The 19,406-nt window shown below is 36.1% G+C and overlaps 1 protein-coding gene across 1 annotated transcript in view; it reads left to right on the plus strand.

Annotated features, from left to right (window-relative positions):
* The window catches only part of ARIH1 (ariadne RBR E3 ubiquitin protein ligase 1), a 103,396-nt gene that overhangs the window by 75,498 nt on the left and 8,492 nt on the right, over nt 1-19,406 (plus strand). Inside the window, exons 6-11 of the mRNA XM_019735959.2 lie at nt 6,763-6,829; nt 8,066-8,172; nt 10,173-10,215; nt 10,684-10,755; nt 13,796-13,926; nt 17,386-17,443. Coding sequence (XP_019591518.1) covers nt 6,763-6,829; nt 8,066-8,172; nt 10,173-10,215; nt 10,684-10,755; nt 13,796-13,926; nt 17,386-17,443 — 478 coding nt within the window. The remainder of the gene's footprint in view (nt 1-6,762; nt 6,830-8,065; nt 8,173-10,172; nt 10,216-10,683; nt 10,756-13,795; nt 13,927-17,385; nt 17,444-19,406) is intronic.

Here is a 19,406-nt window from a genome sequence, read left to right on the forward strand (position 1 = left end):
GCCTCATACAGTTACACCTTCCAAAATCAGGCAAGTAACAGTAAATCTATTTTGAGAATTTTTCTTTGTCCCAATTGTCCCGATGCTTTCGTGAGATTAATGAAAATTATTTCTCTAAATTGTTTATCACTTGAGACCAAATAAATGTTCATCTATTTCTGTTCGTCCTAGCAGTTGGTTAGTTTTTTTATGTAGGCGTTTAGGGCCTAAAGTTATTTTACTATATATAGCCTGTCTCGTAATCTTAGTGATGATAAAGATAAATCTGTATCTACTAAGTCTTCAGAGACCTTCAAGTAGTATATACTTAGTCTTGTCTTGACTAATCATTGATAGTGTTAAACATCTGTAATTGCAATGTTCTGATTCAGCATCCTATGAGATGTTCTAAAAACGTGTGATTTATTTTTATGGGGTTTTAGGAACAGAGGTGACAACAGGAACTCATTGTCACTTATATCTAGCAAAATTATGCCAAATGCTTTTTTTAAAGCTTTAAATGACAGATCATATTTTTAAAAATGAATCTTAAATTAAGTTCATGGTATACAGATCATGGAAACCTCTACTGGCTAATTCTCCACTTGTATGAAAAGGGCAGAAATGTTTTTGTTTTAATAGATTGTTTTAAATTAGATATATAACTTAAGTACTATTCTTTAATAGTTTTTTCCTGTTCCATCAACTTTAAGCAGTGTGTCTTAGCTCCTTACTACATAAGGTGAGGAGATTGGTGCCTATACGCTGTCATTCACCTTTATCTCTTCTACCTCCTAATTTCTAGTGGACGTAGACTTACTCTATGTCGTCAACTTTATAGCTATTCTTTGTTATTCTGGAACAGATTCTTTCATGTTTTGTCAACAGGTCCAATCACAAAATTGTAAGCTAGTGCTTTTAATATTATAACTATGTAAATATGGCATAAAACCAAGTAATTGAATGGATCCAGAGAGAAGTAAATGTAATCCTCTAAGTTTGTGCTGTTCCAAGAAGAATATTCCAAACATCCAAGTCAGCTGATTACTTTTTACATTCTGTTGGTATCTTAAAAGTCAGAAATAGGGCTGTGAAGCTGCCTAGACCCTCACGTGAAGTCATACGGTTTGTACCACCTGAGGCAAGAGACAAACTAAACTTGATATGTGTGCTAATTGCAATACAGTAGAGCATCGTTTACAATGGAAAACCTGTTATTCCTACTTAATTATAATAGACTCAATTTGCTGTGTATCGATTTTCATTTTTTTTTATTAAGTTCTACAATGCATTCAGTGAAATGTGTAAAGTACATTAGCTTTAAAGGTCTGTTTGTTTTACTAACCACCCAGGTCAAGGCATAGGACTTGGCCAGTGCCCAGAAGGTTCATCCTGTGCCCCTTCCCAGACAGTGTCCATCTCATCTCTGTTACCTGTCGTAACTTCTGTCACCATCAACTAGTTTTGCCTCTTCTTGAACTTTATTTAAATGGGATCACGTAACATGTATTCTTTTTATGAGTATCTGCTTCAGTTAGCTTAATGTCTTTGAGATAAGTGCATGTTGTCAAATACATCTGTGTTTTTTAGGTTTAGTTTTTGTTATTGCTATACAGTATTTCATTCCTCTCCTAATAATAGACATTCAGAGTTTTTTGATTTGTTTGTTTTTGGCTACTGTGGAAAAAGCTACCAAGAATATTCCTGTATGTGTCTTTTGGTAGGCATGCACTGTTTCTTTTGGGTATATACTCAGAAGTGAGATTTTTAGCTTTTATAATAGGTAGAGCCAAGTGGTTTTCCAAAGTAATTGTCCCTCCATCCCTCCTAGTTATGTATGACTGCTCTAGTTCTTGCCCACACTTGTAACACTATCTTTTTAAATTTTAGCCATTAGGTGGGTATGTAGGAATATCTCATTGTGGTTTTAATTTGCAGTTCTCTACTGGGTAATGATGTCAAACACCTTTCTGTTAGCCATATGGATATTCCTTTTTATGAAGTACCCATTCAAGACACTTGCCCGTTCTTAAAATTTTGTTACGTTGTTTGTTAATTAACTTGGTAAGAATTATTTAAATATTCTGATATGAGTCTTTTGTTAGGTATATGTATCACAACTATTTCCCCCAATGTTTGGCTTCCCTTTTCACTTTCAATGAGTTCAGTGATTTCCCTTTTCATTTTCAATCATTTATGATTATTGCTATTTAAGAAATCTTTTCTTACCCCAAGGTTGTATTTATTTTTAAGTCAGATCACAGAGAATTTTTGGAGAATGTTGTGTGTCTCCTAGTGAATAAATTGACTGCCCCCATCCTTTCTCCACGATGAAGTAGAAAAGCAAGCACTACTTTAGTATTCTAGGTAGGAAATTGAACACAAAAGCTGTAGAATACGATCTGTTTTAAACTGAACGCATAAGAGATCAGAGCTCAAGTTCATACTGAAATAATTTCCTAGTCTCATTAAAAAGAAAAATGAAATGATTTGTCAAGTTTTGATAGTTAATAAAGCAAAGTATATAATAGACAGGAGTAAATTACTGATAATTATTGATTTGAACTTAAAAAAATGTTTTTGAACTCTGTGAATGTACACTTATAGATGGTGGGGGGCAGAGGAGGGAGGGGGAAAGATGTATGAAGCTGATGGTGTAGGGCCGTATGGGCCATTGTAAGGTTTTTGGCTTTTATTTTAAGATAGAGCCAGGAGAGGATTTAGAGCACAGCAGTGACATGGTCAGGCGGGGTTTGCTCTGACTGTTGGTGTTAAAAGGAGACTAGGTAGGAGCAGGGAGATTGGGAATCTTACAACAGTCCTGGTGCGAGGCGATGGTCGTTTGCTCCAGGATGGTAGTGGAGGAGGCAGTGAGACATGGTTGGATTGGATGTGTTTTCAAGGTAGAGTCAGAATTATGTATTATATATGGGGTAGAAGAGAAAGAGATGGGCCAAAGATGATTCTGAGATCATTTTGACCTTTCATTGTGATTAGATGAATTCAAATGATAGTGAATATTATATTTATTTTTAATGACCACAAGTTTGGGCAAAGATTTATTATAAAGATGTTAACATCGGGCCGACCCGGTGGCTCAGGCGGTTAGAGCTCCGTGCTCCTAACTCCGAAGGCTGCCGGTTCGATTCCCACATGGGCCAGTGGGCTCTCAACCACAAGGTTGCCAGTTCAATTCCTCGAGTCCCGCAAGGGATGGTGGGCTCTGCCCCCTGCAACTAAGATTGAACACGGCACCTTGAGCTGAGCTGCCTCCCGGATGGCTCAGTTGTTGGTTGGAGCGCAGGCTCTCAACCACAAGGTTGCCAGTTCAATTCCTCGACTCCCGCAAGGGATGGTGGGCAGCGCCCCCTGCAACTAAAATTGAACACGGCACCTTGAGCTGAGCTGCCGCTGAGCTCCCGGATGGCTCAGTTGGTTGGAGCGCGTCCTCTCAACCACAAGGTTGCCAGTTCAATTCCTCGACTCCCGCAAGGGATGGTGGGCTGTGCCCCCTGCAACTAGCAACGGCAACTGGACCTGGAGCTGAGCTGCGCCCTCCACAACTAAGACTGAAAGAACAACTTGAAGCTGAACAGAACCCTCCACAACTAAGACTGAAAGGACAACAATTTGACCATTGTTCCCCAATAAAAGTCCTGAAAAAAAAAAAAAAAAAAAAAAAAAAAAAAAAAAAAAAAAAGATGTTAACATCACATTGTCATAACCTACCATTCAAATGCCCAACAGTCGGAGAAGGTGGGATGCAATACAGCCATTTAAAAGATTTGTGAATTACTTAAATGCATTGAAAAATGCCTATAATAATGTTAGTGAAAAAAACTAAGGTATAAAATTATATGTAGTAAGTCCTCTACTTAAAATGATATATTTACCAAAAAAATACAGAGAGAGAAAAGGTCCATATTTATAAAAATGTTGAATGGCTATTCCTCCCAAGTGACAGTTACAGGTGTTTTTTATTTCCTTTTTTTATGCTTGTGTATACTTGGTATGTTGAGAGAAAATAAACCTTTTTAAAGAAATTTTATTACTCTTAAATTGAAGCATAATATTGTCGATATACTCAAGGTTCATAAGGCATGGTTTAGTACCTGGCATACTTAAAAAAATCAAAAAAATCACAGCTCTCTAGTTATTTCATTTGTAAAAACAGAGGATTATCCCAAAACACAGGGATGGTTAAATGCATCTGATGTGGTGCTCGCAATGTATATAGACTTTCAGTTGAAGTCATTTTGTCTGCCTTCCCTGTGAGAGTTGGCATAATAACTGTTTTCAGCATAAGTGATGACAACGGTCTTTGTCAAGACAATTAGCTTATTAATGGCCAGGATGACATTTGCCTTCTTGAGAATGCTTAATTCTCAAGGATGGGAAATCACTTTCTTTTTCTTCCGTATCACCAGATAAACTATGGCCTAATAACTAATACCTAATAACCTGGGCCTAATAGCTGACCTTTGTTCTCACCAGTCCTGGTGGGCCAAGCAAGGGTTAGACTAGGCTACTTAGGCTAGAGTCAGATGTAAGAAGTCATTAGGGTTTGTCACACAGGAAAAACATTATGGGTAATAGAAGTAAGATGTGTTTGGGAATCAGGGCATTTGACTTGGGGTCTGGTTCTTTCCTTTTTTTCTAATTGATGTAAATTTCACGTAATATTCACCATTTTAACTGTTTTAAAGTATAGAATTCAGTGGCTTTTAGTATGTTCATAATGTGCAACCATCTCTACTATCCAATTCCGGAACATTCTCACCACTCCCAAAGGAAATCTCATCTCCATTAGTCACTTCCCATTCCCTCCTCCCCATAGTCCCTGACAACCACTCATCTGTTTTCTGTCTGCACAGATTTGCTCATTCTGGATATTTCATTTAAATGGAGTCATACAATATGTGATGTTTTGCTTCTGGCTTCTTTCACCTAACATAACATTTTCACAGTTCATCCATGTTGTAGCATGGATGAATAAAGAATACTTTGTTCTTTTTTGTAGCTAAATAATATTCCATTACATGGATATTTCATATTTTGTTTTTCCATTCATCAGTTCTTGAATATTTGGGTTATTTCCACTTTTTGTGGAAACGTATGTTGTTATATGACCATTTGTTGGCAAGTTTTCTATTGAACATTTGTTTTTACGTCTCTTGGATATGTGTACCTAGGAACGGAATTGGTGGATCATATGGTAATTTTGTGTTTAACTTTTTGAGGAATCGCCAAATACACTATTTTTAGACCTCAGTTCCAACATTGGTGAAATGTGGAGGTTTAACTCATTTAAAAAATACTTATTGAACACTTTTCTACAGGCCAGGCAGTCTGCCAGACACATGGGATCCATTCATGGAGCTTATTGCTTAGTTGGAGACAGGGGAGCAGGAAGACAGATATTAAACAAATGATTATACAGATAATGTTTTAATGCAAGTTATGACAAATTCTCTAAAGGAGAGGTGTATGAGGTACCCTGAGAACTAAGAAAGGGGTGTCTACATCTAGACTGGGATGAAGAATTGTCAGAAACGGCCTCCTTGAGTACCACTGCATTTTAATTGAATGAAATAAAATAATAATAATAGTAATTGCATCTAATATTTATTGAGTGCTTACTATTTGCCAGGCACCGGTCTAGTCTCCCAACTCTTTCTACTGTCCATTTTACAGATGAGTAAGCTGAAAAATGGAGAAGTCAAAGAACTTACCCTCAGTTCATAGCGAGAAAGTTGTAAAGCCAGTATTCAAACCTAGGCTGTCCTACCTCAGAGCCCCACCATGACATTCTTCCCCTTCCTTTCCTAGTAAAAGCCTCCAAGGAAGGGTGCTGCTTACTATTTTGTAAGGATACAGATGTGACAGGAGTACGCTGAAAGCGGTACAGGCCGGAGGGGTTGGGGTGGTCTTGTGGAAGGAGAACCGTGTGATAAGCTCAAAAATTAGATGAGGCCAGATTGTACAAAACTTTCTTGTTCATTTTAAAGATTTTAATGAGGTTGGACTATGTGCATGTTTGATACAGTTCTTACTGACTTTGTTACTGCTTAATCTTTTTCTGCTTTAACACCATTTTCTTAAAACATACTCACTTTACCATTAAAACTAATGAAACTTGAGCTTCAGGGTTCTTCATTTTCACGGGTTCCTCTGTTTTCTAGAAATTGTTGTGAATTATAGTGTGTTCTAGGTGGACAAGAGAAGCCAGGTTGCAGTTAGTAAGCATTTCTTATAAATTAACAAGAGATCTCAGGAGAGCTTAGAAGAGGGCCCTCAAAATTATATATAGCAAAACCTGGATCCATTTTTTAACATCTGTAAGATCTCTTATTTCACACACTGATTTTGGGGAAGGGGTCTGAGGGAAGCTGGCTGAGACTTACGGTCTTAAGGCAAGATATCAGAAGACTCTGATATCTGATATCAGAGGGGCCAAAATTTCAATAGTTGGTAAGTCATTAGATAATTATACAAACTGTGTAAAATTTCAATAGTTGGTAAGTCATTAGATCATAATACAAACTGTGTAAAAATAGAATATTTAGAGTGTAAGAAATATGGGAAAATGCCTACCAAAATGAAACTATAGAAACTTTGAAATTACTGTTTTGATTACTACAGTTACATTTGTGGATAGTCTATGTGCATTTTAATATTTTTAATTTAGGGCAGTTTTTTAGCTATAGCATTGAAATTTTATAAGTGTGGGAAATACTCTTGGCTGAAACCTTCCTAAGAAACTATTTTTATTCTTGCTTTCAGGCGCCTGATCACAGATTCAAAAGTTAAATTAAAGTATCAGCATTTAATAACAAATAGCTTTGTAGAGGTAAGTGATTTCTCTTAAGTTTTCCTTCTTTTAATAAAAAGAATTGTTTATTAATAAAAATATTAGTTTTTGTCATGTTAAAATACTCTTGACAATAAGCTACACCTTTATAAACGTGGGTGATGGACTTTATTTATGAAGCATACTAAACACCTTTATTCTCAGGAATGTGACAAAGCAATAAGTAGATATCTCTTCATAAATCTTAAACTTTGATAATAAAATTATTTTTATAGTCTTCTTTCTTTATCCCTCGCAGAGAATTATAGCTGATGGTTGTTATTTTTTTTTAAAGTTTATTGGGGTGACAGTTGTTAGTAAAGTTACATAGATTTCAGGTGTTGTAGCTGATTATTAATTATGTCATATTTAATTATGTTTGGCACTCTAACTCCACTAGGTCTCTGCTTGTTTTAGCTTCCATTACCAGTAAACTTTGTTAATAAAGAATGCAATAATTACGTTTTTAGGAGATGTCTTTCTTTTATCAGAACAGAGATCTGCAAACCATGGCCTGCCTGACTTTCTAAATAAAGCTATCTTGGGACATGCTCCTTTGTTCTGTCCTGCTTTGTGCTACAGCGGCAGAGCTGAGTAGTTGGTAGAGAGGCCAGTGAGCATGCAAAGCCAGAAACCTTCACTGTCGGGCTCTTCACGGAAGTTTGCCAGCCCCTGCATGGGAGCGTCAGTGTAACGTGATATTTTAACTCTAGAAAGTAATTTTCATTTCTATTAGAGGTAGTATATTTTAGGAATAGTAGTTTTTTTCAATGATCAGTAAACTTGAATTCTGCTACAGTGTTGATCCATGTTTCCTTCCATAACAAAATGCTTTAAAAGTTCTACTTCCTTGTGGAGCATATCTTGTTTTCCTGCATCTTTGAAAATTGCCCTGAGATAGAGCCATAAACAAATTGATATTTGTTAATGATCACATAATGGGTAATTGTTTAAAAAGTTTCTCAGTGGGATTTTGAGCATAGAACAAGAAACACTTATATATTTTATATATAAAACCAAGTCTTCATGGGATCTATAACCTTGGAAAAACAGTACATCCAAAAGCATTGCTGTAGAAGACTAAGTAATGATGGCAGGTTTTTATGTGCTTGTGTCACCAACCCCCCTTTGGCCCTTGCACTGGGAAAGCAATATAAATAATTGCTTGGTGTGCTAGGAAATCTGGAATGGTGATTTAATTTACTGTCATTTTTTACTTTCTAACTTGTGTTTCAGTGCAATCGGCTGTTAAAGTGGTGTCCCGCCCCAGATTGCCACCATGTTGTTAAAGTCCAATATCCTGATGCGAAACCAGTTCGCTGCAAATGTGGGCGCCAGTTCTGGTGAGCAAATGATTTCCAACATTGGAATAGTGCACAGAGCTTTTATGTTTATTCATGGTAGAATAATAGTAGAAACATTTTTTTTTACCTCAGGTAGGGATGTGGGTGGTATTGATATAAAGTATTGTGTATTTCTTTTAAATAAGAATTGGATTTAGAAATCACATCTGAAATAATTTTCTTCTTTCCTTGTTGCTGTAACTTTTGGATATATTTTCTTAGGGGAAAGAGTGCAGCTGTAATCACATTTTCTTGTTGTGTGCCAGTGGAACTTAAATGGAAGCTAACTTGGAGATCTGGGACCGAGAACTCAGTTATTCTCATTTCTGATTGACTTATTTTGTCAAATTATATTTGGTTCCTTTATGACTCTTGCTCTGTTTTCAAGTTATCTCTTACTTGAAACGAGGCCTTTTTTTTTTTAAGCTTTCTTAGTTCAAGTTTAATCTTATTTCTAGAAAGAAAATGTGCAGATAAATTTGGAAAGATAAAACATGGTTGATTAGATATGTTTTTTAACTAACAGTTTTCCTATGGCTCCTCTGGCCCCAGCTTTCTCGGTAACCTGGGTTCTTGGAGTTCTATTGCATATTCTTCAGCCTTTGAATTCTAGATTTCGACTTACCGGAGAATTTCCAATAATCTCACATATTAGAAAGTTAAGATAATCCTTTGTGGCTCTTTTAGGAATGAGAAGCCAGTCAAGCCAAGGGGCTCTGAACTAGCAGACAGACATTTTATTGGTATTCCGTACCATCTTCTCCAAATAGCTGTAGAATTAGACTTACACATCATTCGTATTAATATTTCCAAAAAGAGCAGGTAAACTCACAGACATTAAATATGTGTAAAATACATGCTGTTTTGGTAATTATTAAACAATACATTGTTGTTTCAGAGTTTACCAGGTAGACAGAGGGTGGAGTCTGATTCCATACCTACCTTTAAATGTATTTCCGGTGTGAAATAACTCGAATACAGACTAAAGCATAGAGAATAGCAGCAATGAGTACTTATGTAGCTATAACCCAGCTTAATCAAAATCAGTATTTTGTTTGCTTTTATTAAGAAATAAAACAGATACATTTGCAACCCCTTGGTTCCCTTCTCCATCCATCCCATTCCTCGTCTTCTTTTCCAGAAGTAGCCATTATCCTGACTTCATTTAAATTGATAGCACTTTGTTCCTCTCATGTGCAAAGAATTTTTGGCATTCCTAACTTACTTTATTAGCTAATTTATTAGCCATTCCATGGTTACTTTTTCATAAACATTTGTGTTTGTTTATTCTCAGTTTATACTTTTTAAACAAATATGTATACCATGTACTTAGAAAACAGAAAGGCATTAGCAATTAGTGTATTTTTAGAGAATATTTGGTCACACTCTTGTTTTATACCTTATTTGGTACAGTTTATCTCTATTAGACTGAGGTTCATTTTTCTGTATCATGCAAAGATGTGGCCTGTTTGCTTTTCTCAAATTGTGTACTGTGCATTCGTACTAAATTATTACCCCACAAAGTGAGACACTTGAGACATTAAGTGCACGATTTAACATATGCTGAGTGGTTGAAATTTAAGTTCAAATTAGTGAAAATGATTTTAATTTGGCTTCAGTTAGAGAATGGTTGTAGCAAGGAACCATACATATTAAAAATGATCAGAAAAAATACAGATGTAACTAAACTGATTTTTTTTCCTTAACAGTTTGTAGCTGTTTAGATCGTCATTTATTACGAAATTGTCATCAAAGCATGCCTTCATGCTTACAGTCATTCTGCATTCACACGCGTACACCGGTACACGCTGGTCCTGACACTAAATTCTAAATGATTTACTGTAGAATAAAATAGAGATGGTTCCTGCCCATATATTTGCCAGTCACCAAAAACTGGTGAAAATATTGAGGAACTATAAAGCATGAAACGGTTTGTTTGTTTGTTTACATACTTACAGTAAGTAGGACTTAATTCTTTTAACTCTTGTGTCACTTAACAGCTTTAACTGTGGAGAAAATTGGCATGATCCAGTTAAATGTAAGGTAAGTTTGTCTGGCATTTTCATTTGTAAATATTGTGGTAGAGCACTTCTAAGGCTTGGTGACTGAGAACCACAGCCCACAAGGTGATCATTACAAGTATTCAGGGAGGATTCCTTAGGAATAAGCCAGCTCCTGACATAATCAGGATAAACAAGCATGGTTAAGTCAGCTCCCTCGCCAGGCTTTGTAATTAGCTAAGGGAAGTGACACACCTTGGAGCTGGGCTTCTCATCAAACTCCAGGTTCCCCGTTCAGCTTCAGCCAGCGAAGGTCCTCCTTTGGTTGATTTTGTATAAACTGAACATGAGAATTACAGGATTTCCTTGATTTTAAAAGGAAGTAAACCCAGTGATAATGCTGTCCTTTGGCTTTTATATTTAAGCTTCACTGCATTTAAGTGTTGAAGTAATTTGCTGTCCTCCTTCTTAAGTCTTCTGTTGTACCCTAACAGTTGTTGTTTTCAAACAGTGGTTGAAGAAGTGGATTAAAAAGTGTGATGATGACAGTGAAACCTCTAACTGGATTGCAGCCAACACAAAGGTTGGTATTTTCCTTCAGTGAACTCTTGGTAATGAGGAGCTGATAAGGATAGGTGCATCAGCATTAGCAAGAGCAGTAAGTTTACCTGGTTATGGACCTTGTTTTCCCTTAAATGATTAAGGTTTGTTTTGGGTTTTTTTCCGGAATAATTGCCTATTAATGAATTTTCTTTATTTTAGTGTTTGAATTTATTTTACTGAATACTATACTGTAATATGCACAGTACTCTGGAAGTTTTCCTTTTTGGAAAAACAGTTTCCTATAGAAGAAAAGGCTGATAATTTTTCTACCCTGGCATTTGATATAATAATGCCCTTTCATACAGTTCTTGGCTACTTTTTAGCATACAAATGTAGAGTTTACGCCACCTAGCTTGGTTTTACTAGTCTAATTTGCATCTCTGCTTTTAAAAATCCCCAGTGTTTAACTTTTAAGGAATCATTCTTTTGAGCATCATTCAGTCAGAATAACTGAGTAACTTTATTATGTAAATCTTGAACATGTTAAACTTCTATAATATGATTTATTAAGAGACTTGACTCTTGAGAAATAGAAGTTTGGGGGTAATGTGGGTATCCCTTGGTTTTTTTGTTTTTAATTTTTTGAAGGGCATTGCTCAGGATACTAGATTCAAAATTCAAACTTTTTATGACCATTAAGACTTTTTTAACACTCGACAAATATCTTACAAATGTAAATAATCTTGAGCACCCTTGTTTTCTATCACTAAGTAATAAGCAGGCATTTGAATCCCAGATATATACTAGCCAATCTCTTAATAGGAAATTGTATAAATATCCAATTTTTATTTAATTCAGTCTTAACATTTCATCCATATAGGAAGTGACTTGGGTAATGAATGATAGGGTTATTCATGGACTATTCATTTTTAGTATTGTCTTTCACATGTGAAGATGGTGCTTTAAATAATACTGAGTTGTTTGACCAGTGTTAGTTACAGCTTTGTACTGTTCCATCATTCAATTACAAGACAGTAACAATACGGAGTGCTTAAATGATGAAGACTAACACACAGTTTCACACCATTCCTACCCTGCTCTACCCTAAAAGATTAAAAAATACGTATTCATTTCTCTCTTCAGAAAGCATTAGCAGTAAAACAGTCACATAGTCCTGTCACATAGTACAAATGCCCACGTCTTTGAGCAGTGTGTGGTTGAAATTAAGTAATATTTTTGTGCTCTCTAAAGCCATCATGATAAACATTAGTCATGTCATTCATGAAAACCTTACTATAATGTCAGAAAGTGGTTACTTTTGTTATCTTAAAAAATTTCCAACCAAGCCATCTTTTTTGAAAATTGAAGATTTCCCTGCCAGTTAAAGCCCCAGAATCCTTAAATATGCTTTGCTAAACCTAGTATTTAGAACAGGGCGGCTGTATTTCACTAAGTAGTTTCATTAAACTCTGGCCTTCTTTCTGCATCTAGAGAAGTCCCCAAATACTCTAAACCCCAAGATGTTTAATAGGGGGTATGGAGGCTTGGATATATTTGACTTTGTTTAGAAGGTAGATTGTTGAGGAAGAATGGCAATTTGTAATAACTAATTTATCTACTTGGTAGTTTTGAAGTGAAACTGAAGAGATTTTCTCTTGGGAGGTGTCAGAATCTTTTATTTATTATTATTAGCTCCTTAAACACATTTACAGATTGTCGATGGTATCCTAACATACTGAGAGCTACTACTATTTGGTTAATTACCGTGTTTCCCCGAAAATTAGACCTAGCTGGACAATCAGCTCTAATGCGTCTTTTGGAGCAAAAATTAATATAACACCCAGTAGTATATTATATTATAGTATAGTACAGTACAGTACAGTACAATACAATACAATACAATACAGTAAAATAAGACCGGGTTTTATATTTATTTTTGCTCTAAAAGGCGCATTAGAGCTGATTGCCTGGCTAGGTCTAATTTTTGGGGAAACACGGTATAACCAAGAAATGTGGAATGAAACAGATATTTTAGGCCTTGAACTTGCTTCTTTGGGGAAACATAAAACATATGTGAGTCATTTCAAAAATTTGATTCAAAATGTGTGATTAAAAATTCCCATGTTGACTTATTTAAAATGACCGTAGCTGATGGGCATTGCAGTCTGTTTCACAAAGGCTGAATTGTACAAATAATATAATGGGTGCTGCTCCCCCCTTGTGGGAGTTATAGGCATCAAACAAATATAGCAAAAATATAAGCTTTATATCTTATTTATAATTTTATTAAAAATAATAAGTTTGATTTTTTTGAAAGAAAAAAACAGTAGGCCTTCAGGGTAATAACTTTGACCATTAGCAACCAAGAAAACAGGTGGGGGATAAAAACGTGATCTCTGTAGCACAGTTGTAAATGGACCACAATGAAAAGAATTTAAAACAAGAGTTTTGGCAGAAGAAAGTTGAAAAATTCAATAACCCCAAAAAGAATTTACCAGTCCCACTTGCCTGACTCTTGAGACCAAATTGCTTAGGTTTGAATCCTGACTCTACCATACCATTTGCTACCTGTGTGACCTTGGACTAGTAGTTACTTTGTTATTTTTCTCTCCCTTAGTTTATTCATCTGACCAGTAGAAATAGGAGTAGCACCACTGTAAGGATTATGAGTTAATGCATATAAAACACTGAGAACAGTGTGAGATACAGAAAGTACGTAATTATTTCTAGATGACACTAGAGAATATATTTACATGAACAAAATATTTTACCTCCCATAAAAACTATTATTACTATGTGTATGGTTAAAAGCGCTTAAAATGTTTTTGTACTCCAATCCCACTAAAACAAATCCTTAAGTTGTTGTATAACTTAAAAGCCAGTAAAGCCAGTAATGATGATAACATCTCATTTTCAGTAGTACTTATTAAGTGTTTGACACTGTTCTAAGTGTTTTACATGTATTAATCCCATTAAATGTGGTATTTAAAAATAAACCAAATCTAGAACTGGCTTCTCCTCGGTGGTAGTAATACAACCTAGTGTAGCATTGACACCAACTTTATAGTTTCTCTTCATAGGAATGTCCCAAATGCCATGTCACAATTGAGAAGGATGGCGGTTGTAATCACATGGTCTGTCGTAACCAGAACTGTAAAGCAGAGTTTTGCTGGGTGTGTCTTGGCCCTTGGGAACCACATGGATCTGCCTGGTAGGTTGGGGAAATGAAGGGAAGAATATGTTCACATAAGTATGTGCTCTATGCCGCGTATCATGAATAAGGTTTCTACCTCATGGAAGTCACCATCTAACTTGGGTGCTAGCTAAATGAATACACACACTGTGTGATCAGTGTTAGAAGTAGATACAAGATATCCAGAGAGAGGGATTAATTGGGCATATTTCACAGAGGAGGTAATAACTGAGATGAATTAAGGAGGACTCAGAGTTCATTTGTTGAAAAAGTGTTAGGAAAAACATTCAGGTCAAAAGGAGCAGCATGAACAAATGGGGGATGATCGGAACGTTCGTGACTTATTCAGAGGAGAGTTGCATTGTCTAATATGTCTCCCTACGCAATAGTTGAAAACAAAGAGACTGTTGACAGAACCCAGAGTGCAGTTGTGTTTTACTTACCCTGCCCACTATCAGACAACAAATTTGTCCCAAACTTTGAAAATTGGAAAGTTGCCCAACACAGTCCAGACTTTTAGCTTCTCTTTGAAATAGGAACAGGCCTGCAGTTTCTGCTTGGCAGAAATCACCTGGACTTGATTAGTCTTTTCAGTGGGGCCTTTACTTTCTAGTTTGATATGTCTCTCCAAGATTGAATGGTATTCGCATGTATCACGCTGACACTAACCACATTTAGTAGCGATATATACCTTTGCTCCATGCATCAATTTGGGAAAATGCAAGTTACAGTGAGGGTTCCTTGAATTTTGAGAAAAACGGGAGCGTGCACATGTCTTGGTAAAAGTGAAATATTTCTGAGTCTTATAATATGCAAAAGGCCTGTTTCACTAATTTAAGTTACCAGCCTGTTTCCTATTGGCATTTGAGTTTGTGGCCCCTCATAAGTTGTAGGAAATAGGAAAAAAGATAACGTGCACTGGGACCTAAGTAGTTTGGACATTATCAGAAGGATTTTAAGGGAGTGACATGATTGAAGGCTCTGTATTATGTTCTTTACGTACATTGTCTCATAATTGTGGCTGCTTTGTAGAGAGTGGATGGGAGGGGAAGAAACTGCAGGTTCAGGACAGGATGAGGAGGGTACTTAACACAAGGGCAAGTCTTCCCTTTTAGTTTCATTGAAACTTTCATTAGTTAGGAATAATTTGAGAGATTACTTGTCTGAAATGAATTCTGAACTAGGTAAAAACTAATTGGTTAAGTGGAAGTACAGAAAGTGATTTTGCCACTGTCAGAGTCAAGGAAGGGTATTTGGATTTTAGCCAGACAGGTATTCTGGATTTTACGGAGGCAAATTGGAGGATTAGGGTTCCCAGAAATTAAATCCACTCTATTTAAACAAGCAAAGTGAAGGAGAGGGAGTGGGGCAGAAGAGTTATTAAAGCGATATATTTTTGTGTGTAAGATGATCTCTGATCACAGCTTAAATTTTGAATGAGCTGTAGTGAAAACTGAAAAGGGCACAAAACAAATGGGTACAGAAGAATAAAGAATGGCCTGGGCCGGGAGTGTCCGAAGTGTTGCCTGTGTTTTGCCTTTCCTCATGGCTAACATTGCAAATCAGTCATGCTTGCTTGTCTAAATCTGAAAATGCCTCAGAACCCTCAAAATAGCCTTCCAAGTAACATAACCAGTCATCTGGCCTAAAAATCCTTAATGATGGTGGCAGAGTAAAGCTCAGACTGATTTGAGACTTATAGATATCTAAAAAAGCATCAAGAGGAAAATACTTAAGGATGTATCAGATAGGAAGAGGTGTTAGTTGACCAGTAGAGGGCAAGGAGAGGCGATCTTGGGGCTAAATGAAGTAGAGTAATTATTGGTAAGAGAGGATTATAACCCAGGCTGGGAGAAATGAATAAATCTCCTGAGCCAGGTGAAGTGTGGTCTGGGTTACTTTAAAAAGTTGAAGATGAGATCAGTGAATCATTGTTGGTTATTTCTGAATAATTTTGGAAAATAGAGAGGAACCAAAGACTGGAAGCAAACAAAATGTTAATTCCAGATTTTATGATGGATTCCACAAGCTACGTATGACCCATATAATCAGAATCCAATGGTATTATTAGGATGATGAATTAGGGAATGTTTTGTAGATCTCAGCAAAATATTTCAGTGTGGACTGAGAAGTTTGTGGCCTAGGCTATGAATGCAGACAGAGAAATATTTGGGATTAATTGAAGGATCATTTCTTGGAGTATGGCTAATGGATTTGTGTCTTCCTGGTAGAATGCTTTAATGGTTTGCTGAAAAGCTTTGTCCTCTTTTTTCTTTTCTTTTTTTTTTTTTTAACTTTACATAATCTAGACTGCTTTTCTGGTCAGTTTTATTAATGACATTCTTGAACTAATAATATGAGAATCTTGCATGCATTTTGAGGTAACATCAAATAAGGACATTGAATATACAGACCACTAAAATCCTGAAGGACTTGACAAGCTAGAATACTGGATCCAATTTAATAAGGTTTAAATTAAAATCAAAATTCTTTCTTTAGTTCTACAAAGATCACTGTTAAAAGATTCTGGAGACATGATAACAGCATGTGAACAATATGTTCACTGGTTGGGAGCCTGGGGCTCAGTTGGCAGACATGCATGAGTTTAATTCCCAGCTGGGAAACTCTAGTTTTGTGACCTTGAGAATGTTACTTATCTTCTCAAAACCTAGTTCTTCATGGGCTCAATGAGGATAATAATGCAAATTTTATAAGGTGATTGCGGGGATTAAATGTGATAGTACATTTCAAGTTCTTACTGAGTGGATTGCATATAGTAAGTACTCAGTAAATATCGGCTGCTTCCACGGTGTAGGCTCCCATCCAGGAAGAGGTCAAGTAAGCAGGACAGGGACGTGCCCGCCCTGCTGCCTCTCTGGGCAGGCTTCCCCCTGCTCCTCATTTGCTGGTTCATTCGGATTTCAGGGACGTATAAACTGTATTAGTGTGTAGAGCACATAACGCGGTATCTGTCATACAGTAGTCTGTCAGCTGTTGGTGTTCTGGTTTATAAAAGAGAAGATGAGAAGGTGAGTAACTCTGAAAAAATCGGGAGTATTTGGCCTAAATACTAGTCAGCCTAGGAGATGAGATGATCTCTTTCTTCAAAAATTGAGTTAGAAGTTCAAACTGCAGTCAGTAAATGGAAGTTCTAGAATGATAGTGTTTTCTAATGATTATAGGTGAGCTGATTTGGAATGGACTGCCTCAGGAGGTGGGGAATTCCTTTACTGGATAGAGAACCAATAGACTGTGCTAGAGAGGTTTCCAGCTCTAGGTGTGCATGAGAGGCAACAACACTGAGTGCCCTTCAGCCTGCTGACTGTCATAGTGGTGGAACCCTGGGCATTTCAACCCCTCAGTGTGTCTCTGTAAAGGAGAATATTGGTTCTAGGTATTAATCCGGGCTAAAATTCTGTGCTTTATTCCCTTTTCATTGATTTATGGCTTTATGGAATCCTCTTACTTTACTTTAAGGTACAACTGTAATCGCTATAATGAGGATGATGCAAAGGCGGCAAGAGACGCTCAGGAGGTAGGTGCATTTATTGGGGTAACAATCCAACAGGGTGTGCATTGTGTGTTTATTGGGGAATAGATTAGCAGAAGTTTTCAATTCTGAAAGATTTATGGAAATACACTCCAGTGAATACTGGGTATATACGTAGATTTAGAAGGGGAATTTTATCCAAAATGCCTATCAGAAGCATTCCTATTTATAGGTTTGTTTGCTTTCTTTTTTATTAATCTAGTCATGTAGTATAATTCCAGGTTTCAGTAGTTAGGGTGTCAAGATTTTCCCTCCCCAGCAAGGAGACTAGAGAACAGTATTTTCTAAATAGCTCTGCTGCTATTTATATGCAGTCCCACTTATTTTATTTATTTATTTTTTCATTATCCTTTTTTTTTAAAAGAGAGCGCAGCTCACAGTAGCCCATGTGAGGATCGAACTGGCGACGTTGGTGTTACTAGCACCGCGCTCTAACCAATTTGAGCTAACCGGCCACCCCCAGCCTCACTTATTTTTGATTCTTTATTGTTTTTTAACTTCATTGTTCATCAAGTATGCTAATGATTATGGGTGGGTTCATTTGGAATGGACTGCCTCAGGAGGTGGGGAATTCCCTGTTACCTGATAGGGAAACAACCACTGTTACAGAGGGAATTCAAATACTTGGTGTGGATTAGATTCAACAGCACTTTGAGTTCCTTTCAGGATGGTGATTCTATCATTGTAGACTCCTGGAATTCATTCCAAATCAAAATTGTCCCCAAAATATTTTCAAATGGCTTTTCTTACCAGGATACAATCCAAAATACGATCTGTTTCTTCTTATTTTATTTTTTAAGCATTCCTTTAAAATTTATTTCTAACTAAAATAGCATCAATTTATTTATAATTAAAAATACCATAGACACAAAAGAATGCATATAAACCTAGTCTGTTATATTTTTAGAAGTAAAAGTTCTGTGTCTCACTTTTTTAAGAGACTGGAAAATTATATTTTGTATTTGTAAATGAGTGGTGTTTCACAGACTTTCACAATATTTACAGTTCTTTTAAAGGGAAAACTCTCCATAAATTCCAGTGTTGATTTAAATTATATTCATTATAATATTACTGTTGAAACAAAACCAGTTATAAACTATTATGCTAAAACCAATGAAACTCAAGTTAAAATTAATTGACAGATAAGTTGTTTGCTGAATTTAAATTACTATTGATAGATTGTTATATGGCTGTTTTTTTTTTAATTTAGTGTAATTATACTACTAAGTGCTATGTGGTAACTTGTCCTCCTACCTGTTTTCTATATCTCAGTATAGCAAACCTTCATTCCTACAGTACAGTATGATTTGATTTGATCAGAATTCACTATTGATGTATTCTCTTATCACTTAATTTTCTCATTCGCCTGGTAGTTAAAGTAATACTGCTTGATGCCAATTTTAGCCATTTCACAAATGTTAAGACCTGAAATAAAATTTTGGTTCTCAGTTATAAGTTCATTCAGAGGATCCAGAGTGTTTGTGTTGTTTTAGGTTATCATCATCAGATTTTTAAATCCCATGGTCTTTTTAAATCAGATCATTTGGCACCCTTACCCAAGTCACATCTAATATCCTTAGATTCTGATTTGAGGTACATCACCCCATGTCATTTTGATACAAAAGTTCTGCAATCACAGTCATGCTTTTCCAGCCTTCCATTTGGACTTGATTCTACTGTTGCATTTTTTATTTACCTCAGTTTGTCATTGCATTTCCTTCTGTTGTGTTTTTGTTTTTGTTTTCGTTTTTGTTTATCTTAGCCTTTTGTCCCTTATGGTTTTCTACTTCTATTTTAAGCAATCACGGTTGTCTTAGATCATTCTGAAGAGACCATAAACTTTCCTAAAACTGTTTTCTAATTTTGATAATTCTTTCGAGTCCACAGAGAAATGTTTTTCTCTTACGTTGCATTATATTTTTCCTGATTACTGTAGTGAGCTTTTAGT

The sequence above is a fragment of the Rhinolophus sinicus genome, linkage group LG03, assembly GCF_036562045.2.
Source record: "Rhinolophus sinicus isolate RSC01 linkage group LG03, ASM3656204v1, whole genome shotgun sequence".
In the NCBI taxonomy this organism is placed as follows: domain Eukaryota; kingdom Metazoa; phylum Chordata; class Mammalia; order Chiroptera; family Rhinolophidae; genus Rhinolophus; species Rhinolophus sinicus.